Source organism: Agelaius phoeniceus, chromosome 2 (assembly GCF_051311805.1).
Source record: "Agelaius phoeniceus isolate bAgePho1 chromosome 2, bAgePho1.hap1, whole genome shotgun sequence".
Classification (NCBI taxonomy): Eukaryota; Metazoa; Chordata; class Aves; order Passeriformes; family Icteridae; genus Agelaius; species Agelaius phoeniceus.
Genome location: NC_135266.1, coordinates 117,958,353 through 117,984,652, shown reverse-complemented (window position 1 = coordinate 117,984,652; position 26,300 = coordinate 117,958,353). Strand labels below are relative to the sequence as shown.

At 48.4% G+C, this 26,300-nt stretch overlaps 1 protein-coding gene and 2 long non-coding RNA genes across 16 annotated transcripts; all 3 read right to left on the bottom strand.

Moving 5' to 3' along the window:
* Positions 1-795: 795 nt before the first annotated feature.
* LOC143693432 (uncharacterized) lies at positions 796-6,748 on the bottom strand. Its single transcript, XR_013181130.1, has 3 exons — positions 5,187-6,748; positions 4,629-4,693; positions 796-4,008 (listed from the first exon to the last, which is right to left on the bottom strand). It is a non-coding gene; the product is annotated as an uncharacterized LOC143693432 (long non-coding RNA).
* Positions 6,749-10,833: 4,085 nt separating this feature from the next.
* Positions 10,834-22,288, bottom strand: LOC129135208 (uncharacterized). Of its 13 annotated transcripts, none has more exons than XM_077174654.1 (15): positions 21,631-22,288; positions 21,529-21,556; positions 21,249-21,289; positions 21,085-21,170; positions 19,927-21,004; positions 19,799-19,826; positions 19,698-19,711; positions 19,544-19,584; positions 19,380-19,460; positions 19,164-19,302; positions 18,212-18,274; positions 18,092-18,133; positions 17,898-18,011; positions 17,734-17,814; positions 17,528-17,656 (listed from the first exon to the last, which is right to left on the bottom strand). In XM_077174654.1, exons 10-15 carry the CDS (start codon positions 19,172-19,174, stop codon positions 17,551-17,553), a joined length of 417 nt encoding a protein of 138 aa, XP_077030769.1. In that variant the 5' UTR covers positions 19,175-19,302; positions 19,380-19,460; positions 19,544-19,584; positions 19,698-19,711; positions 19,799-19,826; positions 19,927-21,004; positions 21,085-21,170; positions 21,249-21,289; positions 21,529-21,556; positions 21,631-22,288; the 3' UTR covers positions 17,528-17,550. The 13 variants fall into 10 exon arrangements, 4 of the variants coding, with proteins under 4 accessions (XP_077030769.1, XP_077030772.1, XP_077030771.1 ...); XR_013181123.1 differs by having other exon boundaries at positions 18,097-18,133; XR_013181122.1 differs by having other exon boundaries at positions 19,252-19,302.
* An 81-nt stretch (positions 22,289-22,369) lies between these two features.
* LOC143693498 (uncharacterized) lies at positions 22,370-24,274 on the bottom strand. 2 transcript variants are annotated; one of them, XR_013181204.1, is made up of 5 exons: positions 24,062-24,274; positions 23,753-23,929; positions 22,891-22,972; positions 22,680-22,801; positions 22,370-22,449 (listed from the first exon to the last, which is right to left on the bottom strand). It is a non-coding gene; the product is annotated as an uncharacterized LOC143693498 (long non-coding RNA). The 2 variants fall into 2 exon arrangements; XR_013181203.1 differs by having other exon boundaries at positions 22,891-22,969.
* Positions 24,275-26,300: the final 2,026 nt, after the last annotated feature.

Sequence of the window (26,300 nt, the reverse complement as noted above, 5' to 3'; positions counted from 1 at the left end):
CGAACAGAAGGGAGTAGCGGGCTAGGGACAGGACAGGAAGGAGCCGGCTTTGCGGGGGGAGAGGGAATGGGGGAAAGGGAGCGAGAGAAGGCGAAGACGGGGAGAAGGAAGGAGGGCTAGAGAGAGGGACAGGCGGGGAAGCCTCCCAGAGCCCCGGCTGCACCCCGAGCCCGGCCCGGCGCCTCGCCCTGCCCGGGATGCTGCGGCGCTCGGCGGAGCTCGGCTCGCTCCGGAGACGCTCGGCTCCACTCGGCTCTTGGCGCCTCAACTCGGCTCTTGGCGCCTGCATTCGCCTCTTCGGCCGAGCTCGCCTCGCTTCGGCCCAACTCCCAGCCGCTCTGTGCCTTCGGCGCGCCTCGGCTCCGCTCGCCTCGCCTCGGCTCCCCGACGGCGGGCGGGCAAGCGCCGCCGCCTCCCGTTCAGCTCGCCCGGCTCGGGGCTCTCCCGCTGCCGCGTCCCGCGGGCGGCCCGGCCACGGCGCGGAGACGACCGGGAGCGCGGGCTCGGGCAGGAGCTCATTAGGCTGGGAGCGCACTGGCGCTAAGCAGCGCGCACGAGAGCAGCAGGCTCGCTTCGCCTGAGCTCGGCTCGCTTCGCTTCAGGCAGCCTCGGAAGCCTCGCCTCGGTTCGCTCGAGGCCGTCAGGGTCGGCCGCTCTCGCCTTGCTTCGGCCGAGCTCGTGCGATTCCCCCGAAGGCGGCGGCGTTCGGTTGTGTTTTTAGAAATAGCCTCCTCTATCGATTGGATCTCTCTACAGTTAGATTTATATTTCTAGAATACGTCTATTAATCCAAAGAAAAACCCCATCTCTAACCAAATAAATACACGAAAACACCTTCTTTTAAACGGTATCGAAATATTTTTATACTTTGTGTAATTATACTCACATTTCTATTTATCGTTTCTTTTGATGCAATCTATTAATAATTATCTATAATATCTATAAAATTCTAGACATGTATTTAAAGTATTATTTATATTATGTATCGTATCTACTGCTGCAACTGATTTTTTCTTCTAGTTTTAAACTTTATCTGTATGTATTTATGATATCTTTCTAGACTTAGATTTCTACCTTCATCTTCTTTGTATTTATCATTTTTATCATCAAAACCCTGCCTATTGACAAGTTAAAAAAACCGCTTTCTTTAACGATCTAAAAAATATTTTTATACTTATAATTTTCATATTTCTATTTCTAATTTGCTCTCTAGTACGTGATAACATACCTGCTCCTGCACCGCAGTGGGGCTCCCTCTCCTGGGCACCTCGGGGTGCCCCCAACGGCATCAGAGCCCCGAGTCTTCACCCCCCCCCCCTTTTCCTCTAGTTAGAAACTACACTGGAACTTTTTTCTGGAAACAAAGACATGACCTAAATCCTCTCCCCATGTCCTAGACAGATAGATGTTCAGTTCTTAGTTGACTGGGCAGCAGTTTCTTCAATAGAATGATAAACAATATGGAAACGTTTTCGCTACAAGCAAATAGGCAAATCATCGGAACAAGGTCCTGGTGGCCAGCCACTGCAGTTCTTTTCAAGCAATTTTTTAAACAATCAAATACTGATACCACAAAAAATAAAGCAAAAAGCTGACTACTGGCTAAGAAAGAAGGAAAAATTAACTTTGGACGACAACAACAACATTCCAAGGACACAGGCTTTTTTCCAATCTCAGACCTTATTACTACTACCTCTCTTGGGAATTCTCATCGTGGATCCCAAAAGGAATAAATCCCTCAGCGTGTCCTAAAGCACCAAGGAGCTACCTACAAGTGAAGGTGGCTACTTTCAGTGCAGACACAGCTGATGACACAGCAGCGGCACAGTTCCGTGCTGCACAGGGATAGTACTGTCTCCTCTTCTCCAGCAGCTGACTCTCTCCTGCCATGGCTTCTGTAAATGCATCAGAGCACGACCTTAACCACAAACAGGCAAGAAAACACCATCCGAAGTCTTTCATTAAGCAGTACAAGAAGGGTTCCAAGCAGAGACCAACAGAATTTCAAGGAAGCAGTATGCAATTAAACCCCCTCAGATTTGTTCAAGTATCCGGCAAAATGGAACCATTCAGAAACGACAAAGAAAACCCCCCCAAGTATTTATACAGGAGTCCTTAATGTCAGAAAGGGGATGACAGGTTATGTTCAGATAAGATGAATGTTTATTTGGATCTATAAATAAACTTCTCTCGTGGTCCTTTGCCAAAAAATAGAACCTACAAGTGAACACCTACACCTGCCTCAAGAGACCTAACGAGCCCCTGGCAGCCACCGGCATCAAAGCGCAGTGGATGTTTCTAATCCAGGCTAAGGAGAACAATATCACCTTTTGTTCTCTCCAGTTTGTTTCCTCTGCAGTCCTAGTTGCTTCTTATGATTTTTACAGTCTCTGTATCTTCTCGGGCAGCGCTGAGTCTGACGACCGGGATACGAGAGTCCTTCCCTGCCCTACGGAGAGAACCAGGAAAAAAAGTTCAAAAAAGAACAGGGCAGTTTGAAGTTAATACCTCCGACGAGAAGCAGCACCCGACAAACAGAGCAACGGTGAACAAAGCGTGACACCTCCCTGGGGACAGAAGACTTACAAACTCTCCGGGATTTACAATTCCAGTAACCAAGCCCTTCAGCACAGCAGCCAAGTGTCCCATCAGGTGGTGCTGCACCAAAGCACGATCCGAGAGGTTCCAAAGAGTGAAATGCACGTTACTGTCCAAAGACGTAAAATCTTGCAAAATAACAAAACTACAATAGATCTAAACTACAGGGCAAGAGTACAAGTGTTAGCTTGAGGAGCTGGAACCATCCAGGTGAGCAACTGCTAACTGGATCCTCAACAGAGTTTGAGGAACCCTTCAGGATACAGAAGGGTTTTCCCCAGAAATTGCACAGGCCGAGTTTTGATAGAAGTGCACTTGCCAGATGCTCAGAAACGTCACCCATCCTCCTCCGGGTGTCCTGAGAGAGCTGCGAATGGCTCTCACCTGGTTTGAGCTGGTTCTGTAAGGGCTCAGGGTGAATTTCACCAGATGCAACCAAACTGGGCAACACCCAGTGGGACAGAAGGAACCCAAAGCTTGTTTTACCCAAAGCTTGGGTAAGCAGAGCTCCAGCAAATACTGAGGAAACGGACAGAACGGGGTAACAAATAATAAACATAACTTTTTTTTTTTTAACTTGCCTTTTTTTTTTTTTTTCAGATGAGCAAAACAATTAAGGAGAAGGTGAAAACCTCACCATGACTGAACATTTCATCACCTGTAAGCTGACCATCCTTAGCATAGAGGACTCCAAATTTAAAATTCACCGATCCCAGGAAAATAAAACCAAATATTATTTGGTGAACAGTCAAACAGAAGACATAAAAATTTGTTTCCTCTAATCTTTGCATACATCCTACACGTTAGAACATACATTTTATACCATCTCCTACTACACAATAATTTACCTTTAAACTTTGATAGTATAGCATAAAATCATTAACTTAGACGGGTGATCAATTATTATTAAGTTGGTGCTTCAAGTTATTTTTGCTGTCAGGTTCAAAAAAACATGACTTCTTTTTACTGTAACGAGCAATTGATTTAGAAGTCATCAAAAGCCCATCCAAATACAAAGCCGTATTCACCGGACGGGTCTGTGAGCAAGAAGTAGTTAGGCTTGTACTCACCTCTTGCCCTTCAAGAACCAATAAATCCTGTCAACAAAAACAGCATCTTTAGCCCCCTCCTATTAAAGATTCTACAAGGATGATGCTTTTATTGGTGTTTAGAAGTTTGGATTTAAAATGGCCAGTTCAATGGATAAAGAGACAGTTTAAGTAGTATTAGATTATTATTCTTATTAGCTACTGGAAGAAACAAACCAGTAGGATCTATACTTAATTCCTTCTATTTCCAGGAAATCATAAAGAAAAAGAACCAAACCAAAAAAAGTCACTTCCTACCTTTTGTATCTCAGGATGAAAAATGTCTCTTGGGCTCTTCTCCAGTTTCTCCAGACTCCTGGCACTGAAATGCAAGTGAACGAGTGCTTTATCGGAGGGCAAGTGCACATTCCAACCCCGAACCCCCAACCGATGGCAGTTACAGCGCTTACAAAATGAATCCTTCCCAGAGCCTCTGGGAAATGGAACGGTTTGTGCAACTGCCATTTCTTCCCCAAAATACTAACTCCCAACACTTCCTAAACTGAGTTTGCATTTTAAAAACAGAAATTAGGGAGACTCAGGGTGGAGATCAGGTTGAAATTGATTTCCTTCTAAAGCACAGGGGCTCTGTTCCATCACCCTTCACTTTGGCTCCACACGGAATCACGGGGAGCATTTTAGGAGGGCTCAAGAACCAATTCTATTTCTCTCTTTTTTCTAGTGCTCTCTCTTCCTAAATAATTCAAGGCAAGTCAAATGAAAAAGGACAAGTTCAGCAGCAAATTCACACTTTTTCCCTTTGTCTGCTCAAGAACAGGCTTTAAAACCACTTCTTGCTGCCTTCGACGGTTAAGACTTACAAAACGGTTTCGCAAGTTTGATAGGTTTATCATAAAAACCACAGAACGCAAGCTCTGAATGACAGGAAAAGGTACACAGGCAAATATCTCAGCTGATGGTGGCTTATTTGTAAACACAGACCTTAACGGAGATTGCACGGAGAATGTTTCAGTGGGACTCTAAGGGAAAAATATTTCCTGAGTACCCTGTAAACAAGAAAAGCTAGGATATATTACAGGACATACCCACGTGTTCTGCATATTCAAATAGGATTATCAATAAAAACATTTAAGAAGGAAGAAAACCAAGGTAATTTTACTCAGCTATATTTACTGCCGATTTAGAGGAAAAAAAAAAAAAAAGTGAACCAGAAACGCCTACAGTAGAACTTTAAAACAATTGCTTGGATAAAAGCAGCTCATGGAACATGAAGTAGAAAAAAAGCGAAACCAGTATCAGACCTGCCTATTTTCTTACCATTGCACAAGAAAATCCGACAAGCGGTAGAAAGTCACTGCCTAAAACCGATCCTAGGATGTAACCGAGAACAATGGAGGCATTTGCTAATCTAAACGGAAACCTTTTCCGGACCCTAGTGTCAAATCACACGTTTTGTCTCTCAGCAGCTCGAGGCTGGAGAGCATTTCCCCTGGGGGTCGGGAGGGCAGGGGCACAAGGGGCTGAGTTTGCCGATCGCACCTGTGCCATCAGAAGGATCCTGCCCGGCGCTCCTTGCGCTCGCCATTCTCCGGGCCATCGCTGTGTTTTACTGCTCAGCGATGCCGCTCCATCTGTTTGCGTGGAAGGAAGAGCCACGAGCACTGAGGCACTCAGCAGCCGTGTCATGCCAGCGATGTCGAGCGCTCTCTGCTCGCAAGGCTGAGCACGCCGCGGAGCCGCCTCCGCAGCCGCTCGTCCGCCCCCGCCCGCAGCAGCGGCAGCGGCCCGAGGGAGACGCTGCAGCTCGGCGGCTCCCGCGCCTCCGCCAGCCCGAGGGCAGCCGCCGCACAGTGACCGCGGCAGCGCCCGGCGCCGCTCGCCCGGGGCGGCTCCTGCAGCTCCCGGCCCGCGGCAGCAAAGCACCGCCTGGCGCTCCGCCATCGGCGGGCGGCAGCGCGCCCCGCCCGAGCTCAGCCCCCGCCACCGGGACCGCTGAGCGAGGCCGAGGCACCGGGCGGACGCCCCTTCCGCGCCGCTCGGCTCCGTGCGGGCGGCCGGACGGAGGCTTCGCCCCTCCAGCGTCGCTGCCGCGCCTCCGTCCCGCGTGGGACAGGCGCCGGGAGCTCCCCGCGCCCAGCCCGCTCCCCCGGCGAGCGGCCGCCTCGGCCCGCCAGCCATTCATATGGCGCGTCGGCCGTTGCGTCAGACGCCGCGCTTTACGGCCGCAGGGCCTGCCGGGAGTTGGAGTCTCGGACTGACAGCCACCGCTCCGTTCTCCGCCACCGGGAGCTGCGCTCCCGCCAGGGGATCAAACGGCTCCTTCGCTCCTGGGCGCGGAAGCACCTTAGGCAGCACCGCCCCTCCCGAATGTCCTTTCTTTTCCACTCCAACTCTTTTTTCTTTTTTTCACTCTGTTTTTCACCCCCTTTTCCACTTTCGCTCTTTCTTTTTCACTCTCACCCTTTTCCTTTTTCATTTTTTTTCCTCCTTTCTCTTCCTCCTTTTTTTTTTTCTTCCTTTCCTTTTTCCTTTTCTTTCTTTCGCTCTTTCTTTCTTTCTGTCTGTCTGTCTCTATTTCTTTCTTCCTCTCGCTCTCTTCCTGTCTCTCTCTTTCTTTCTTTCTGTCTGTCTCTCTTTTTGTCTCTCTCTCTCTCTTTCTTTCTCTCTGTCTCTCTCTCTTTCTTTCTTTCTCTCTGTCTCTCTCTCTTTCTCTCTGTCTCTCTTTCTGTCTCTCTTTCTTTCTCTCTGTCTCTCTTTCTGTCTCTCTCTCTTTCTTTCTTTCTGTCTGTCTCTCTTTCTCTCACTCTCTTTCTTTCTGTCTCTCTCTCTGTCTCTGTTTCTTTCTTTCTCTCTCTCTTTCTTTCTCTCTTTCTTTCTTTCTTTCTTTCTTTCTTTCTTTCTCTCTTTCTTTCTTTCTGTCTGTCTCTCTTTCTTTCTCTCTCTCTCTCTTTCTTTCTCTCTGTCTCTCTCTCTTTCTTTCTTTCTCTCTGTCTCTCTCTCTTTCTCTCTGTCTCTCTTTCTGTCTCTCTCTCTGTCTCTCTTTCTCTCTGTCTCTCTTTCTTTCTCTCTGTCTCTCTTTCTCTCACTCTCTTTCTGTCTCTCTCTCTGTCTCTCTTTCTTTCTTTCTCTCTCTCTTTCTTTCTCTCTGTCTCTCTTTCTCTCTCTCTCTCTCTTTCTTTCTTTCTTTCTTTCTTTCTTTCTTTCTTTCTCTCTCTCTCTCTCTCTCTTCCTGTCTCTTCTTTCTTTCTTTCTTTCTTTCTTTCTTTCTTTCTTTCTTTCTTTCTTTCTTTCTTTCTTTCTTTCTTTCTTTCTTTCTTTCTTTCTCTATTTCTTTCTCTCTGTCTCTCTCTTTCTTTCTTTCTCTTGCTCTCTTCCTGTCTCTCTCTCTCTTTCTTTCTTTCTTTCTGTCTTTCTCTATTTCTTTCTCTCTCTCTTTCTTTCTTTCTCTCGCTCTCTTCCTGTCTCTTTCTTTCTCTCTTTCTCTCTTTCTCTCACTCTCTTTCTTTCTGTCTCTCTCTCTGTCTCTCTTTCTTTCTTTCTCTCGCTCTCTTCCTGTCTCTCTCTTTCTTTCTTTCTGTCTGTCTTTCTCTTTCTTTCTTTCTTTCTTTCTTTCTTTCTTTCTTTCTTTCTTTCTTTCTTTCTTTCTTTCTTTCTTTCTTTCTTTCTTTCTCTCTCTCTCTCTCTTTCTCTTCCTGTCTCTCTCTTTCTTTCTCTCTCTATTTCTTTCTCTATTTCTTTCTCTCGCTCTCTTTCTGGCTCTCTGTATTTCTTTCTCTCTCTCTTTCTTTCTTTCTTCCTTTCCTTTTTCCTTTTCTTTCTGTCTCTCTTTCTTTCTTTCTTTCTGTCTCTATTTCTCTCTTTCTTTCTCTCTCTCTCTCTCTCTTTCTTTCGCTCTCTTTCTGTCTCTCTCTTTCTTTCTTTCTGTCTCTCTTTATTTCTTTCTCTCTCTTTCTTTCTGTCTCTGTCTCTTTGTCTCTCTCTCTTTAATTCTTTCTCTCTTTCTTTCGCTGTATTTCTAATCTTGGCTTTCCATTCTAGCTTTAGAATAAAAAAAAGCAGCAGTAGAAACGTTCAGGCGACTGGGGAGTGCAAAAAACCCCAAAACGGCAATGATTTTAGGAAAACTATTTCCTCCATGGGAGCCTGAAATTTTCTACAGCTGCAGGTAACATAGAGCTTTTATTTCTTCTTCTATATAGATTATACTTTATACTCTATTTATACATCGCCCCCTGCCGTCTGCATGGGCGCACTGCAGGCACAGCGCCCCCTGCCGTCTGCTTTGCCGCACTGCAGGCACAGCGCCCCCTGCCGTCTGCCTGGGCGCACTGCAGGCAGAGCGCCCCCTGCCGTTTGCTTTGGCGCACTGCAGGCACAGCGCCCCCTGCTGTCTGCATGGGCGCACTGCAGGCAGAGCGCCCCCTGCCGTTTTCTTTGGCGCACTGCAGGCACAACGCCCCCTGCTGTCTGCATGGGCGCACTGCAGGCAGAGCGCCCCCTGCCGTTTGCTTTGGCGCACTACAGGCACAGCGCTTCCTGCCGTCTGCATCGGCGCACTGCAGGCAGAGTGCCGCCTAATGACGTCAGCCCGTCGACACGGCGCCCCGCCCAGGACACGCCCACTCGGGCGGCCCTCGCCATCTTGTACGGCACCCCGTGTCGGCCAGGGCGCCGCCAGCCTGTACGGCACAATTTTACGGCAGTCGCGCTTTACGGCACAATTTTACGGCAGTCGAGATTTACGACACTTTTACGACAGTAGCGGTTGATGACACCTTTTACCACAGTCGAGCTTTACGGCACCTTTTGCGACAGTCGCGCTTTACGGCACCTTTTACGACAGTCGCGCTTTACGGCACCCTTTGCGACAGTCGCGCTTTACGGCACCTTTTACGACAGTCGCGCTTTACGGCACCTTTTGCGACAGTCGCGCTTTACGGCAGCTTTTACGACAGTCGCGCTTTACGGCAGCTTTTGCGACAGTCGCGCTTTACGGCACCTTTTGCGACAGTCGCGTTTTACGGCGCCTTTTACGACAGTCGCGCTTTACGGCGCCTTTTGCGACAGTCGCGCTTTACGGCACCTTTTACGACAGTCGCGCTTTACGGCACCCTTTGCGACAGTCGCGCTTTACGGCGCCTTTTGCGACAGTCGCGCTTTACGGCACCTTTTGCGACAGTCGCGCTTTACGGCACCTTTTACGACAGTCGCGCTTTACGGCACCCTTTGCGACAGTCGCGCTTTACGGCACCCTTTGCGACAGTCGCGCTTTACGGCACCCTTTGCGACAGTCGCGCTTTACGGCACCTTTTACGACAGTCGCGCTTTACGGTAGTTTTACGACAGTCGCGCTTTACGGCAGCTTTACGACAGTCGCGCTTTACGGCACCTTTTGCGACAGTCGCGCTTTACGGCAGTTTTACGACAGTCGCGCTTTACGGCACCTTTTGCGACAGTCGCGCTTTACGGCAGTTTTACGACAGTCGCGCTTTACGGCACCTTTTGCGACAGTCGCGCTTTACGGCAGCTTTTGCGACAGTCGCGCTTTACGGCACCTTTTGCGACAGTCGCGCTTTACGGCACCTTTTGCGACAGTCGCGCTTTACGGCAGTTTTACGACAGTCGCGCTTTACGGCAGTTTTACGACAGTCGCGCTTTACGGCGCCTTTTGCGACAGTCGCGCTTTACGGCACCTTTTGCGACAGTCGCGCTTTACGGCACCTTTTGCGACAGTCGCGCTTTACGGCACCTTTTGCGACAGTCGCGCTTTACGGCACCTTTTGCGACAGTCGCGCTTTGCGGCACCTTTTACGACAGTCGCGCTTTACGGCAGTTTTACGACAGTCGCGCTTTATGGCATTACCCTTTATGGAAGTTTTATGGTACTTTACAGCACTTTACGGTTTTTATTTTGTTTTTAATCTATTTTTATTTTTAATTAATTTTTTTTTTACTTAATGTTTATTTTTAATTTTTCAAGCTTTTATTTTTCTCATTCTATTTTTTATTTACTTATTATTTTTAATTTTTCTATTTCTAAAGCTTTTTATTTTATTTCTTAAATTTTATTTTTTATTTAATTTTTAATTTTTATTTTTTTAAAGCTTTTTTTTTTAATTTAATTTTTAAAAAATTTTTATTTTTTTAGGGCTTTAATTTTATTTTTTAATTTTATTTTTATTTTTCAATTTTTAAAACACATTTTATTTTTCTAGTTATATTTTTTATTTAATTTTTATTTTTAATTTTTCTATTTATAAGGAATTTATTTTATTTTTTTATTTTATTTTTGATTAAATTTATATTTTTTTCTATTTTTAAAGTTTTAATTTTTTTTTATTTAGTGCTGCCCAGACCAACTCAAGCTGGTGATTGTGGTGGTGTTTGAGGGTCTTGCATTACGGCACTACCTTTTATGGAACTCTTACAGCACTTTACAGTTTTTATTTTGTTTTTCATTTATTTTAAATTCATTTTGTTTTTTTACTTTTATTTAATTTTTATTTTTAATTTTTCTATTTTTAAAGCATTTTTATTTTATTTTTTAATTTTATTTTTTATTTACTTATTATTTTTAATTTTTCTATATTTAACGTTTTTATTTTATTTTTTATTTTTTAAATTTACTTACTATTTTTAATTTTTCTATTTCTAAAGATTTTTATTTTTTTATTTTTTTAAGTTTAAACTTTTCTATTTTTAAAGCATTTATTTTTTTATTTTTATTTTTTATTTAATTTTTACTTTTAATTTTTTTATTTTTAGAGCTTTAATTTTATTTTTTAATTTTATTTTTTATTTTTCTATTTTTAAAGCTTTTATTTTATTTTTCTAATTTTATTTTTTATTTTTAATTTTTCTATTTTTAAAGCATTTATTTTATAATTTTTATTTTTCTATTTTTAAAGCTTTTATTTTATTTTTCTTATTTTATTTTTTATTTTTTATTTTTAATTTTTCTATTTTTAAAGTTTTTATTTAATTTTTATTTTTTATTTTTTATTTTTCTATTTTTAAAGCTTTTATTTTATTTTTCTAATTTTATTTTTTATTTATTTTTTATTTTTAATTTTTCTATTTTTAAAGGTTTTTATTTTTTTTTTTATTTAGTGCTGCCCAGACCAACTCAAGCTGGTGATTGTGGTGGTGTTTGAGGGTCTTGCATTACGGCACTACCTTTTATGGAACTCTTACAGCACTTTACAGTTTTTATTTTGTTTTTCATTTATTTTAAATTCATTTTGTTTTTTTACTTTTATTTAATTTTTATTTTTAATTTTTCTATTTTTAAAGCATTTTATTACATTTCATTTGGTGCTGCCCAAACCTGCTGTAGTGCATTTTTATACTTTATAATACTTTGAAGTCATTTTGTTTTGTATCCCCATATTTTTCCCAAATGGTTTATCCCAAACTGTACCCCCCTCCCTTTACCTGTGTTATCCCTCTCCCGGGATGAGATCATCCCCAAACCCCCACCCTGGCTCTCTGTCAATGACTCAGCCTCCCATCCCCTCCATGCAGAAGTTTCGGTCCAAGTCATCCAGTGATTAGCCAGAGGCCAGGGGTCAGCCCCCCGAGCCTTGCCCCATACGCTGTCCTGTATGTCTATGCCCCAGCATCCATCCCTTAGGGTCACTTACTGGTTGGTAAAATGTTATCTACTTTCGGTTTCCACCTCCCTTTAAATGTAACCTTGGCACATCTCCCTGGGGCTTGGCAGGAGGCCCCTGAGGTGCAGGAGCTCATTTGGGACTCCTAATAAAACCTTGGATTAACCCCTGCTAAGAGTCAGCCCTTTATCATCTACCGCTGTCTCTGGTGTCTCTTGTGCTGCACAGGGGCCCAGCCCAGGTGCCCTCAGCACCCTCGGGGCACAGAGAGTGTCTCCCCGCTCTCGGCCGTGTCAGGGCTGCCCCCCAGTATCTGCCGACTCGGGACCGGCCGAGGGTTACTGAGAGGCTCGCACAAACCCGCTCGGCTGCTGATTGTGGCGGTGTTTGAGGGTCCCCAGGACGAGGGAAGAGACGAGAATCTTGACTCCACCTCTCAGAAGGCTGAAATATTATTTTATGATCTCTATTATATTAAAAGAAAATGAGATAGTAGAACTATACTAAAAGAGCAAGGAGACATCAGAAAGCTGGAAAGGAATGAATAATAAAAACCTGGGACTGCTCACAGCCCCGACGCAGCTGGACCATGATTGGTCATCAAGTAGACACTGCACAGGAGACTAATCCAAGATGCCCCTGTTGCTAAACCATCTCCAGCCCACACTCCACAGCCAGCAGATCGTAATTGGTTCCATTTCTGTTCTGAGGCTTCTCAGGAGAAAAATCCCAGCAAAAGGATTTTCATCAAACACGTCAGTGCCAGGTGATGGCACAGGCAGCATCGGCCGGCCGAGGTCACTGTGTCATCCCTGCCAGCCCAGGTGTCACAGCAAGGAGGAGAGAGTTCACCCTGTGCTCACCCTGCAATACAGAGCAATACAACACACATATTAACACAAGATGATAACCTTTTTCTATTTTCCTTACATGTGGATTTATTGTTATAGGAAACCCAAAACAACAAAAGCACACAAAAAACAACACTCATCTACAATTAACACCCCCTTCAGATGACACACGAAGTCACCATCCCTCTCATCACAACTGCTAAATTACACCCCAGCAATCATTGGTCCTCGGGAACGTGGTTCCCGGAAGCCTCAAAAAAATCTTCCTGCCTGACAAAAACCCCGGTCCCTGGACAGTCCGCGCCCAAACTCTGGTGATGAACGTCACCTCACAGACCGACTGGGACCGAGGAAAAAAAAACAGCTGGCGGGGGGGAAACCCAGCTGGGGATTTTTTATTCTAAATTTAAAAATGAGTTGAAAAACTTGAAAAGCAAAAGTCACACACACAAGGTTAAATCCAGTAATCCAGTCGGCATGCGCTGACACATGCAGAGATGAGCAGACGCAGACAGACACATGCTCTCACACATGCTCACACGCTCTTCCCACTTACACGCTCGCTGCGGCCCTTACTCGAGACGCTGAAGAACGTGCTGCCACACATCTTCTGGCTGCGCTCCTTGACGTCAGTTGGTAGGTTCTGGGGAAATCGGTAGCCTTGGGGACCTGTGAGACGACAGGAAGCGGTCAACGAGTGGCTATCTGACAGCTAGGACTTGTCTCCACTCTGAACCAATAAGTTTTCTACCCAAAATCCCATAAAAGACAGATGAACAGTAAAGTTTTTATAACTCTTCTACCTGACTGTGACTACGTGCCCGGGCAGGGCAGCTCCAACCATAAGTGGTACAATATAAGTACACACAACAATGTAAGTCGATGCATACAGTGCAAGTGTACATAGAGGGTAGGTACATACAGTATAAGTCAGCACAGGTACACGCAATATAAGCCAGGACTTGAGATAACTCGCTGGAAGATGAATTCTTGAGTCCTATACCCTTCAGAAGATGGAACCTATAGAAGTACTGCAGTCACATGAGGAGGGTGCAAGACACTCCCTCTAGCAGTCCAAGAAAATGGCATGGAAAAAAAGGCACTACCAAAGCTGGTAGTGAGAAGGAAGATGGATGAGAACATCTTGTCCGTTTGAGACATTCCTGTCTCAAAGAGTAAAAATGTAAAGATGCCAGAATAAGGGATATCCAGAAAGGAACGTGAGTAGAATACAGCCTATACGGCACAGAATAGTGCCAATAAAGCATTGAGACGTAACAAAGGCCTATGACGTGGAAGACAACGGACACAGACACGGACAACACAGACACGGACAACACAGACACGGACAACACAGACACGGACAACACAGACACGGACAACACAGACACGGACAACACAGACACGGACAACACAGACACGGACAACACAGACACGGACAACACAGACACGGACAACACAGACACGGACAACACAGACACGGACAACACAGACACGGACAACACAGACACGGACAACACAGACACGGACAACACAGACACGGACAACACAGACACGGACAACACAGACACGGGTGACATAACACAGAGACAAGTGGCAACTGCCTGGCACTGTCCCCTTAGGCACCCGAGATGCCTAGCGCAAGATGTGCCAGAGGCTGATGATGCCAAAGGAGAGGAAGCCCTATGACAATAGCACGTGATGATGAAATGTAACTCGTTAAAAGAAGTTAGTGCCACAGCAGTTAAGAGGATGCTCGAGAGGCTCAGCAAGCCTAGAGAAGGAAGCCGACGGCCAGGTGACCGTGGCTATAGCTCCGGACGTGAAGGCGAGCTCCTCGGGGGAAAGATCCGTGACGACGTCGGGCCGAGGAAGGCGGAGACGATGCAAAGTTCACGAGAATCCTGAGATGGGTCGGAACTGCCCTGCCCGGCAAAGGCTCTGGTCAGGCTGAGGAGAAATCCTCTCCCTTTTCTTCCAGAGAGCTGGTCCCACTACAGACCTCTCCGCTAAGCTGACATCAAATTGCCCTCTGTGATAGTAAAGGTTTTTCCCCTTCTCCCAACTGCTGGCCCCGACACTTAGCTTTTGGAAAAGGAGCAGACAAAATCCATCCTTGGTCCGACGTGGATGTTGAAACATGCTCCGTGTGTGCCTCGGTGCTGTCGTTTCCAACCTTTGGCTACGAGGCTCCTAAGGGTACCTAAGACAAAACAGAAAAGGTGACTATTGCCGTCAAAAACAGTAATCCCCGGGACTCCTCCGCACCCCTGCCCCGGCTCACCTCAAATCTTGATTTGACTCCAGAGGGTGCCCAGAAGATACCTGCAAAAAGAATAGGTACACACTTAGCATGCTGCTGTGTAACACTCACCTATGAGTCAGCCTGCCTAAACACCGACTCACCTGCCCTCCTCTGTTCCTTGGCATGCCTAGGGCAGCGACCGCACCTGCAAAGAAACAAAGCAGAAAAGCATGCTGAGAAACTGCGAAAACACAACCTCCCAAATCTGACAAGGATGCCACTCTGATACCTTAAGCTGCACACAGCTGGAATGGGCATGCCCGGCCAGGATAGATGGCAAGTGGACCACCTAAAATAAAAAGTGGAGATGCTAAGAGCTGCACCAGAAACTGAGACATCAGCAAAAACAACTGCTTCTGTACACTACTCAATGCTCACCTCGCCCACTTGGCCTTGACTTCCTAAAAAGAGAGACAAAGAAGACTGCTCTAACAGCCATCATTTATGCTCTCTCTACAGAGACAAACAGTGACTAACCTGCTCGGGGGAATCCCCTCACCCGGGATGAGGGGCTCTGCCCTGGATTTCATCCTTCTGCACCTGAAAGAAAGGACAAAAATCAAAGAGCTGCAGGATAACTTAAGAGCTCCAGACATCTTGTGCCCATCTACAAATCCCACCTAGAGTCCAACGACACCCCACATTACAAACATCAAGTCCCCGGGACTTCTCCTATTGCACCAGGCTATGCAGCAAGGCAGAGCAGCTCCAGCACAAATGTGTGCAGACACCCGTGACACAGGACAGGACAAACAACGGGGACACAACAGGAACAGAAATCTCTGGGTAAGGAAAATGACAGCGAGCACCGAGAGGACGCAAAATTAGAGGACTGAGGTGAAACTGATGGCGTGCTGATGAAGTTCAGAGAACCCTGGAGGAACAAGATGCTAACTGAATTATTTATTCCAAGAACTGCAAAGATGGATGCCCGAGAATCCTACGGTCAGAAGCCTCTACCTGTCCCCACATTCTTACAAGTCCTAATCCATCATAACAGAACCTTGCAGGGTGCAGCTGTCCATACAGCTCAGAACAAGACCTGAAAAGACATCTGACCGGATGCTTCGAAAAAGAGTTGCCATTCTGATACCTGTCTGAGCTGCCGAGTTAAAAGTTCCATGGCATCGGCGCCAGGGCAAGGAACGCTGAGAGTACAGATACTAAGACTGATGCCAAGGTTTCTGACAGGCCCCTCAAAGGGCTATGATAAAAGACATGAGATATCCAACAACACATAATACACAAAAGACAAGTGACACAATACACACTGGGACTGCTCTGCCCCGCTCACCTCAGCACTGGGATCAAAAGTGAGATTTTGCTTTTATGGGGCCTAAGGGCCACTTCATGGACACTCCTCACCTCCAAAGCGGACTCAAATCCCCCCCTCCCAGTAATTCCCAAACCAGCACCCTGCTTTCATCCCCCCTGGGGGTCATGGCCCTCTACTTCTCTCTCAGACATCTGGGGATGCTGGTCTCAGGTGCAAAGAAAGGCCACCTCGCCAGCTGGGAAGGTCCTGCTGGCACCGGGCTGGTGTCTCTTAGACAGCTGTATTAAAGAAAACCAAACATCAATGCCTGATCGTGGCACCACATCGGCCAAAACCCCACAAGTCTGCTCCTCACCGTGCTCCTAAGAACGCTCAGCTGCTCGGGCCGCACGCTTCAGGCACGCTCAGAGACCGAGGCCGTCGCCACAGGGGACGCCTGGGTTCAGAGGAGATGAGGTGATTTGGCACAGCTGAAACCTGAGTGGACCCTCGCTCCTCCCCCCTACTTCCCTGACTCACCACAACTCCTCAGCACTTGCTGGAGGCCACCTGGATGGCACCTTTAAATAGAAAAGTTCAGGGCTTCATCACCAAGTCCTGTAATGCATCCACAGGGCTCACACATGCAGGGAACCCGGTGCATCGGCCGGCTGGTGACGGGGGCTTGGCATACTCCGAGTGGATTGCCTAAAGTGCACAAAGGAGAACGGAAGCTTAGAGCAGCACCACAAATTGAGACCTGAGCAATAACAACTACTGCTCTCCACTGCTCACCTTGACAGCTGGTATCCACATTTGCTTCCTAAAAAGAAAGACAAAGAACAGTGCTGTAACAGAGTCACCATATACACTTCTGCTGCAGAGACAAACGGTGCCTCACCTGCTTGGGGGAAACCCCTCACCCGGGATGGGGCCCTCTGGCACACATTTAATCCATCTGAATCTGAAAAAAAAGTTAGGACAAGAGTCAAACTGTTGCAGGATAACTTAGGAGCTCCAGACGTCTTGTGTCCATCTACAAATCCCATCTAGAGTCCCACTACACCCCACATTACAAACTCCCGGGGACTTCTCCTACTGCACCAGGCTATGCGGCAGGGCAGAGCAGCTCCGGCACAAATGTGTGTGCTGACACCCGTGACACGGGACGGGACGTGACAGACAGGGGGGACACAACAGGAACAGAAAGCTCCTGGCAAAGAAAGTGGCTGCAAGGACTCAGAGAATGCAAAAGGAGATGACCAAGATGAGACAGATGGCAAACTGATGAGGCTCAGAGAACCCTGGAGGAAGATGCTGGCTGAATGATTTATTCCAAGAACTGCAAAGATGGATACCCAGGAATCCTACGGTCAGAATCCTCTCCCTAACCTCGCATTCTTACAAAGCCTAATCCGTTGAAATGGAGCATTGCGGAGCACGGCTGTCCATGCAGCTCAGAACAAGACCTGAAAAGCCACCTGACTGGATGCTTCCAAAGAGAGATGCAATTCTGATGCCTGTTGGAGCTCCTGAGTCAAAGGTTCTATGGCTTGGGCACCAGGCTGAGGAACACTGAGATCACAGATTCTAAGTATGGCGCCAAGGTTTCTGACAGGTCCTTCACAGGGCTAAGATAAGAGACATGAGATACCCAAACATCACATAATACACGAAAGACAAGGGACACGATACACACCGGGACTGCTCTGCCCTGCACACCTCAGCACTGTGATCAAAAGTGAGACTTGCCTTTTACGTGGCCTAAGGGGCCACATCTTGGCTACCCTCATCTCCAGAGACAACTCAACCCCCTCCCCCCCAGGAGCCCCAACCCAGCACCCTGCTTTCATCCCCTCTGTGGGTCGTAGCCCTTGACTTATCTCTTGGACATATGGAAAGCCCAGTTCATGTCAGGTGCGAAGGAAGGCCGCCTTGTCAGCTGGGAAGGTCCTGCTGGCACCGGGCCGTTGTCTCTTAGACAGCTATATCAAAGGAAACCAAACATCAATGCCTGATCGTGGCACCACATTGGCCAAAACCCCACAAGTCTGCTACTCACCCTTCTCCTAAGAAGGCCCGGCTCCTCGGGTCGCACGCTCCGGCCACGCTCGGAGGCCGACGCCGTCGTCGTGGGGTGCGCCTGGGTTAAGAGGACAGGAGGTGACGTGGCATTGCTGAAACCTGAGCGGACACTCGCTCCTCCTCCCTACTTCCCTGACTCACCGCAACTCCTCGGCGGTTCCTGATGGCTGCCCGGAACGCGGGGCTCGCGAGAGCGGCAAACCCGGTCCGTCGGCCAGCTGGGGATGGGAGCTTGGCATGCTCCGAGCAGATGGCCTAAGGCACAAAAACGAGAATGGAGACTTAGACTTGCCCCAGGAATTGAGACCTCAGCAACAAGAAAGGCTACTGCTCACCTTACCCTCTTGAACTTGACTGCTGAGATCCAGCTATACTTCCTAAAAATAAGGACAAAGAACAGCGCTGTAACAGGGTCACACTTGACACATCCCCTGCACAGACAAATGGTGACTGACCTGCTATGGGGAACCCCCTCACCCGGGATGGCGTGCTCTGCCATGGATGCAATGCATCTGCACCTGAAAGAGAGTTAGAACATATGTCAAACACCTGCAGGATGACTCAAAAGCTGCAAACACCTTATATCAATCTAGGAACAGCATCTAGAGTCCAAGTACACCCCACATGAAAAATTTCAACTCCCCAGGGCTTGTCCTATTACAAAAGGCTATGCAGCAGGGCAGAGCAGCTCCGGCACAAATATGTGCAGACACCTGTGACACAGGACAGACAGGACACGACAAACAATGGGCACACAACACAGACAGAAATCTCTTGGCAAAAAGGATTACTGCGAGCAACGACAGGATGCCAAATGAGATGACTGAGGTGAGACTGATGGCAAGCTGACGTGGCTCAGAAAACACTGAAGGAAGAAGATGCTAACTGAATGATTTATTCCAAGAACTGCAAAGATGGATGCCCGAGAATCCTACGGTCAGAAGCCTCTACCTGCCCTCACATTCTTTCAAGTCCTAATCTGCCATAATGGATCCTGGCAGGGCATAGCTGTCCATACAGCTCAGAACAAGACCTGAAAAGACATCTGACCGGATGCTTCCAAAGAGAGATGCAATTCTGATACATGTCTGAGCTCCCCAGGCAAAGGTTGTATGGCATGGGTGCCAGGCCAAGAAATGCAGAGATCACAGAGGATAAGAACAATGCCAAGGTTTCTGACAGGCCCCTGAAAAGGCTAAGGTAAGAGACATGAGATACCCAAACAACACACAAGGCACAATAGACAAGGGACATCATACACACCGGGACTGCTCTGCCCTGCGCACCTCAGCACTGGGATCAAAAGTGAGATTTTGCTTTTATGGGGCCTAAGGGGCCACTTCATGGACACCCCCCCACCTCCAAAGCGGACTCAAAAACCCCTCCCAGTATTTCCCAAACCAGCACCCTGCTTTCATCCCCCCTGGGGGTCGTAGCCCTCTACTTCTCTCTCAGACATCTGGGGATGCCGGTCTCAGGTGCAAAGAAAGGCCACCTCGTCAGCTGGGAAGGTCCTGCTGGCACCGGGCTGGTATCTCTTCGACAGCTGTATTAAAGAAAACCAAACATCAATGCCTGATCGTGGCACCACATTGGCCAAAACCCCACAAGTCTGCTACTCACCGTGCTCCTAAGAACGCTCAGCTGCTCGGGCCGCACCCTTCGGGCACGCTCAGAGACCGAGGCCGTCGCCACAGGGGACGCCTGGGTTCAGAGGAGATGAGGTGATTTGGCACAGCTGAAACCTGAGTGGACCCTCGCTCCTCCCCCCTACTTCCCTGACTCACCACAACTCCTCAGCACTTGCTGGAGGCCACCTGGATGGCACCTTTAAATAGAAAAGTTCAGGGCTTCATCACCAAGTCCTGTAATGCATCCACAGGGCTCACACTTGCAGGAAACCCGGAGCATCGGCCGGCTGGTGACAGGGGCTTGGCATACTCCGAGTGGATTGCCTAAAGTGCACAAAGGAGAACGGAAGCTTAGAGCAGCACCACAAATTGAGACCTGAGCAATAACAACTACTGCTCTCCACTGCTCACCTTGACAGCTGGTATCCACATTTGCTTCCTAAAAAGAAAGACAAAGAACAGTGCTGTAACAGAGTCACCATATACACTTCTGCTGCAGAGACAAACGGTGCCTCACCTGCTCGGGGGAAACCCCTCACCTGGGATGGGGCCCTCTGGCACACATTTAATCCATCTGAATCTGAAAAAAAAGTTAGGACAAGAGTCAAACTGTTGCAGGATAACTTAGGAGCTCCAGACGTCTTGTGTCCATCTACAAATCCCATCTAGAGTCCCACTACACCCCACATTACAAACTCCCAGGGACTTCTCCTACTGCACCAGGCTATGCGGCAGGGCAGAGCAGCTCCGGCACAAATGTGTGTGCTGACACCCGTGACACGGGACAGGACGTGACAGACAGGGGGGACACAACAGGAACAGAAAGCTCCTGGCAAGGAAAGTGGCTGCAAGGACTCAGAGAATGCAAAAGGAGATGACCAAGATGAGACAGATGGCAAACTGATGAGGCTCAGAGAACCCTGGAGGAAGATGCTGGCTGAATGATTTATTCCAAGAACTGCAAAGATGGATACCCAGGAATCCTACGGTCAGAATCCTCTCCCTAACCTCGCATTCTTACAAAGCCTAATCCGTTGAAATGGAGCATTGCGGAGCACGGCTGTCCGTGCAGCTCAGAACAAGACCTGAAAAGCCACCTGACTGGATGCTTCCAAAGAGAGATGCAATTCTGATGCCTGTTGGAGCTCCCGAGTCAAAAGTTCAATGGCCTGGGTACCAGGCCAAGGAATGTAGAGATTACAGATGCTAACAATGATGCCAGGGTTTCTGCTAGGCTCCTCAAAGGCCTAAGGTAAAGGACATGACACATCCAACCACACAGAACACACAATAGACAAATGACACAGTACACACCGGCACTGCTCTGCCCTGCGCACCTCAGCACTGAGATCAAAAGTGATACTTTGCTTTTATTTCCCCCCCAGGCCTAAGGGGCCGCTTCGTGGACACCCCCGTCTCCAAAGTGGACTCAAAAACCCCTCCCGGTGGGTCCCTGCCCTGCACCCTGGTTTCATCCCTTCTGTGGGTCGTAGCCCTCTACTTATCTCTCAGACATCTGGGGATGCCGGCCTGTGTCAGGTGCAAAGGAAGGCTGCCTTGACATCTGGGAAGGTCCTGCTGGCACTGTTGTTAAACAACTTCCTGTTGTTTCTTCATCTGCTCCAATAAAGTAAACAAAATATCAATGCATAACCTCAGCAGCACATTGGCCAAAACCCAACAATTCTGCCACTCACTCTTTTCCCAAGAATGTCCGGCTCCTGGGGCCGCACGCTTCAGCCGCACTCGGAGGCTGACGCCATCGTCGTGGGGCACACCTGGGCTAAGAGGAGACGAGGTGATGTGGCACTGCTGAAACCTGAGCGGAGCCTCGCTCCTCCTCCCTACTTCCCTGACTCACCGCAACTCCTCGGCCACTGCTGAAGGCTGCCCTGGTGACACCTTTAAACAGAAAAGGCAGAGGCTTCATTGCCAAGTCCCGTGATTCTTCCGCAGGGCTCGGGAGAGCAGCAAACCTGGTGCGTCGGCCGGTTGGTGACTGGGGCTTGGCGTACTCCGAGTGGATTGCCTAAAGCGCAGAAACAGGAACAGATGCTTAGAGTTGCACCGGAAAGTGAGACTGGAGCAATAACAACTAACTGCTTCTGTACGCTACTCAATGCTCACCTTGCCCATCTCACCTTGCCTGCTGATGTCCAGCTTTGCTTCCTAAAAAGAAAAAGAACAGAGCTGTAACAGAGTCACACTTTACACTCTCCCTGCAGAGACAAACGGTGACTGACCTGCTCGGGGGAACCTCCTCACTCAGGATGGGTGGATGGATTTTGCTCTGGATTTTATCCTTCTGCATCTGAAAGAAAGCGAGGACAAACGTCAAAGGGCTGCAAGATATCTCCACAGCTCCAAATATCTTCTGTCTATCTAGGAATATCATCTAGATCCGGCGACACCCCACAAACTGCGTGTCCCTGAGCCTTGTCCTGTTGCAGCAGCCTCTGCGGCAGGGCAGAGCAGCTCCGGCACAAACATGTGCAGACACCCGTGACACAGAACGTGACAAACGGGGGGACGTTAAACACGACACATTATGCTTGTGGTGAGGGCCTCGAGGGGAAAAGGCAAAAGGGACCCCAAAGACACAGTAGGTAACACAGTACACCGGACAACACGACGTGGACCGGAACTGCTCTGCCCTGCCCGCCTGCACGCTGACATCAAATGTGGAGTCTCTCCCTTTAGCTGTCCTAAGAGGCCCCTTGGAGAAGATTGCTTTTCCCTCTGCTAATTTTTCAATCTGTCCCAAGAACTCCCAACCCACTGCTCTCCCTTCTCCAGGCCATGGCCCCCGACTTATCTTTTGGATGATCAGTGATGTGAATCCACGTTGCACCTGAAATCAGTCTGCCTCGGAGGGCCCCGTGATGGCCTGTTAGCCTCTCGGTCAGCTACAATAAAGAAAACCAAAACCAAAGTATGAGTTCAGAGTTATGTGGGCCAAATCCCAGCAAGTCAGCTACTTGCCCTCTCCTGAGTGTGCCTGGCTCCTTCAGGCTCCACCTTCATCCTGATTCCAAGGCTGTGGCCTTTATTATCAGTGGCACCTGGGTTAGAGAAAAGCAAAGTGAAATGGCATTCCTGTGAGTGCAGTGGATGACCTTGTGTGAGGAAAACATGGGAATGCCTCTGCTATGCTTCTGAAAAGCCTTGTGTGGGGGGGCCCTCAAATAAACACCCTTTCTCACCCTGCTGCCTGCAAACCCCCCTGCCCCCCAATAACTCCTAACTGGATACCTGCTCACCCTCCCTCTCCCAGTCACAACCCTCAACTCACCTGAAGCCTCAATCTCAAACATCATTTTTAACACTGGGCAGATGCCTCCTGTGACATGATGAATCTGCTGAAAGAAGTGCTGTGCTTGACACAACCTGGGATCTCTGCAAGCTGTGCACCTCCTAAAAACAATAAAAACACAAAACAAGAACAAAACCAGAAATTGCAAATACGCTTTATCACCCCTAAACACAAAATCCAAAATCGTTACCTTAAATACTCCCTGTATTCCATGCCATTTTCTTCACAGGATCTTCCAAGCCTCTATTGCTTTAGATGCCCAGAAATGCCTGCTGAAAGCAAGCTAAGCTGAAAGAGGCTCTTCACTGAAATGACAGGAGAGCTCTCACCCCAGCACATCCCAGAGAGGGAATGAAGCCCCTCAGCAAAAGCTGGGGTTAATATACCCCTGATGGTGCCTGCCTCCCATTCCCATGATGCCTGGGAAAAGGGAGGGGGCTAATCCCACCGAATATAAAAGCCCTCAGAGCAGCTGCAGCTGTTTGGCTCCTCTGACTCAAATTCAAAGGGAGTAAAGGCCTTGTTATAGAAGAAAGCTCTTCAGAAAAATAACAGCGCTTTCTTTTTTGACACAACTACTTGGAGCAGAAGAACAGAAAAATGGTAAGACATAAAGCATTGTGTTTAGGTAGCATACCTAGATAAATTGGGTAATTTGCTGTTAACTTACATAATTATTCTGTGTTGAATAAAAGCCATCTAATAAATTAGCACCCAAAACTCCAGCAGCCCAGCTGGCCCTACCAAATCTCTCTGTTGATACATACAGTAAACAAAAGCAAAATCCCAGTAATACCTATCAGAAGTCTAGGAAAGAAACCTCTTGAAATTAATCCTACCTCAAATACAAACCAACCCATCCAGAAAGTGAGCTTCACTCAAAAAACTATTTACACAGAGTTAATAAGACCAAGAAATAAAACAACACACCATCTACCACCAACGAATACAACAGTGAAGGAAAAAAACCCACTTTTTTTCTTTTTTTTATTTCAACTAACTTCCTTTATTAGCTAGAACCAAAGATTTTGCCAGGGCTGTAACAACAACACCTTCTTTTTCTTCGTCTCCTTCTGAAATGTCCCTTCTCCTTCCCAAATTCCTTACAACTTCCGAGTTTGAATCCAAGCAAAAAGCAAAATTCGTGCACTTGTGAGTCCGGTGCTCCTGTCAGATTCTCTGTCTCCCTCCACATCTTCTTACACTTTCAGTCTGAACGCTGTCCTGCCCTGATGAGTTTGACAGAAGAATTGGCACATGTTAAGAGAGCATTTCCCTCCCTCCCTCCCTCCCTCCCTTCCCAGAGCTGGTTTCCTTAGCGCATTTCAATCGATCCCAAGCCGGCAACGATGTGCGCTCACCTCAAGGCTCACAGCAAGCACGCAGCAGCTCAGGCTGACTTGGCTCCAGGGCTCCGTGCCTTAGAGAGCTGAGAAAACTTCCCATGAACCTCTGTTCCAAGACATTGGAATGCAATTTCCCTGTGCATTTGGTGGCAGCTTTGGGTCCCTCTGGGGGACGGCACCCAGCGTGACCCCCGCCCCTCGCCCGCCCCCCACTTGCTCCTGCACCGCCGTGGGGCTCCCTCTCCTGGGCACCTTGGGCTGCCCCCAACGGCATCAGAGCCCCGAGTCTTCACCCCGCCTTTCCCTGACCCCCAAAGAAGGCTCCGAACGAATCCGACTGCCCCGGACAGCAGCGCAGCGCTTCCCCCAAGCCCTTCCCACACGTGCATAGCCCCAGCAAGGGATTCTGCTGCAACAAGAAAGGGGGGGCAGCCCCCAGAAGGCTTGAGGTTCCTGCCCAGCCTCGCTGTCACGGGCCAGGGGCAGCGAGAGAGGGAGCGGCACAGACGGCGGGGACGGCCCGGCACGGAGCGGGGGCCGCTCTCAGCGCGATGCCGGCAAAGCCGCAGCTCCGGCGCTGTCGGCCGCGCTGCTTGAGCGGCACGGGGGGATCCGCCGAGAGCCTCCGGCCCCGCGCGGGGACTCCCGCAAGGGCCCAGGGGCGCCGGGCTCCGGCCCTCGGGGCTTTATTCTCCGGCAGCCCGAGCCCCGCGGCTGCGGGGCAAAGAAGGAAAGGGGGCACGGGAAGAGAGGAGCGAGAGCAGGGCACGACAAAGGGCGGCGAGGGAGCTCGGGCTGTGCAGGAAAGCGGCACGGGAAGGGAAAGACGAGGGTACACGGAGGCTGGGCAGAGGAAGGAGAGAGGGCGAACAGAAGGGAGCAGCGGGGTAGGGACAAGACAGGAAGGAGCCGGCTTTGCGGGGGGAGAGGGAATGGGGGAAAGGGAGCGAGAGAAGGCGAATACGGGGAGAAGGAAGGAGGGCTAGAGAGAGGGACAGGCGGGGAAGCCTCCTAGAGCCCCGGCTGCACCCCGAGCCCGGCCCGGCGCCTCGCCCTGCCCGGGATGCTGCGGCGCTCGGCGGAGCTCGGCTCGCTCCGGAGACGCTCGGCTCGAGTCGGCTATTGTCGGCTATTGTCGGCTATTGTCGGCTACTGTCGCCTCAACTCGGCTCTTGGCGCCTGCATTCGCCTCTTCGGCCGAGCTCGCCTCGCTTCGGCCCAGCTCCCAGCCGCTCTGTGCCTTCGGCGCGCCTCGGCTCCGCTCGCCTCGGCTCGGCTCCCTGAGGGCGGGCGGGCAAGCGCCGCCGCCTCCCGTTCAGCTCGCCCGGCTCGGGGCTCTCCCGCTGCCGCGTCCCGCCCGATTCCCAGTGCAAGTTCTACTAAGGCCGATGCTCTATTGCAGAGTTATGTTGATGTGGTAAACAATTCTTCTTAGTATTTAGGTTCCTTTGATAAGTAAAGATTTTTATTATTCTTTCCAACTTTGTTAATTTCCGTTCACCCCTAGCAAGTGGGTTCTAGGAACATTCACTGCCTGAGAACGAGATGTGGAAGTCTTAAGCTCTGTGATAACTTTTTCAAACTCAGCAACAGAGTAGAGACAGAAATGAGAATTTTCTTCTTTGCATTTATTTCTCCTCATTCCATTCCATCCGGTCTGACACGGGCCAGGCTGGGCTCTACAGGTTACTGCTACTGTGAGCCCATGGGAATTCCAAGATATTGGCTGCTGCTTTTTGCAATCACATCGTCTGCAAAATGCTTTCAACCAAAAGTCTGCAAACCACAGGCTGTTAAAAAACTGGAGCATGGATGGTAAATAGTCTGAAACATTTGAGAAATACTGATCCAAAATCCAAATTTAAAAGAAACAGCATCTAAACATTGAAAGGCAATATTGAGTAAAATGCCAAAATTTAATGCCAAAGTAATTTACAAAACCAAGAGAAATGTATTTATAACTTTGTATTTTTTGAAAAGGTATAAAATTAGATTTGTGAAAGGATACAAATAAATGCTTTCAATAAAAGTATTTCAAACTCCCATTCCCGCTTTTCCCTTATCTTCTGAGGGATTTAACAAACACTGCTTGATGTTGCAGACTTGGAAACTCCTAGTTAGGAAGCTGAAGGGCAAGAATGCAAGAATGCAACTCTGTTGGGAAAATAATTTTCACTTCCATAAACAGCAGAGAGGGAGGAATTCAGGGCAGAATTAAAATCTTATAAAAAAGAAAAATTAGAAAATGTCAGGA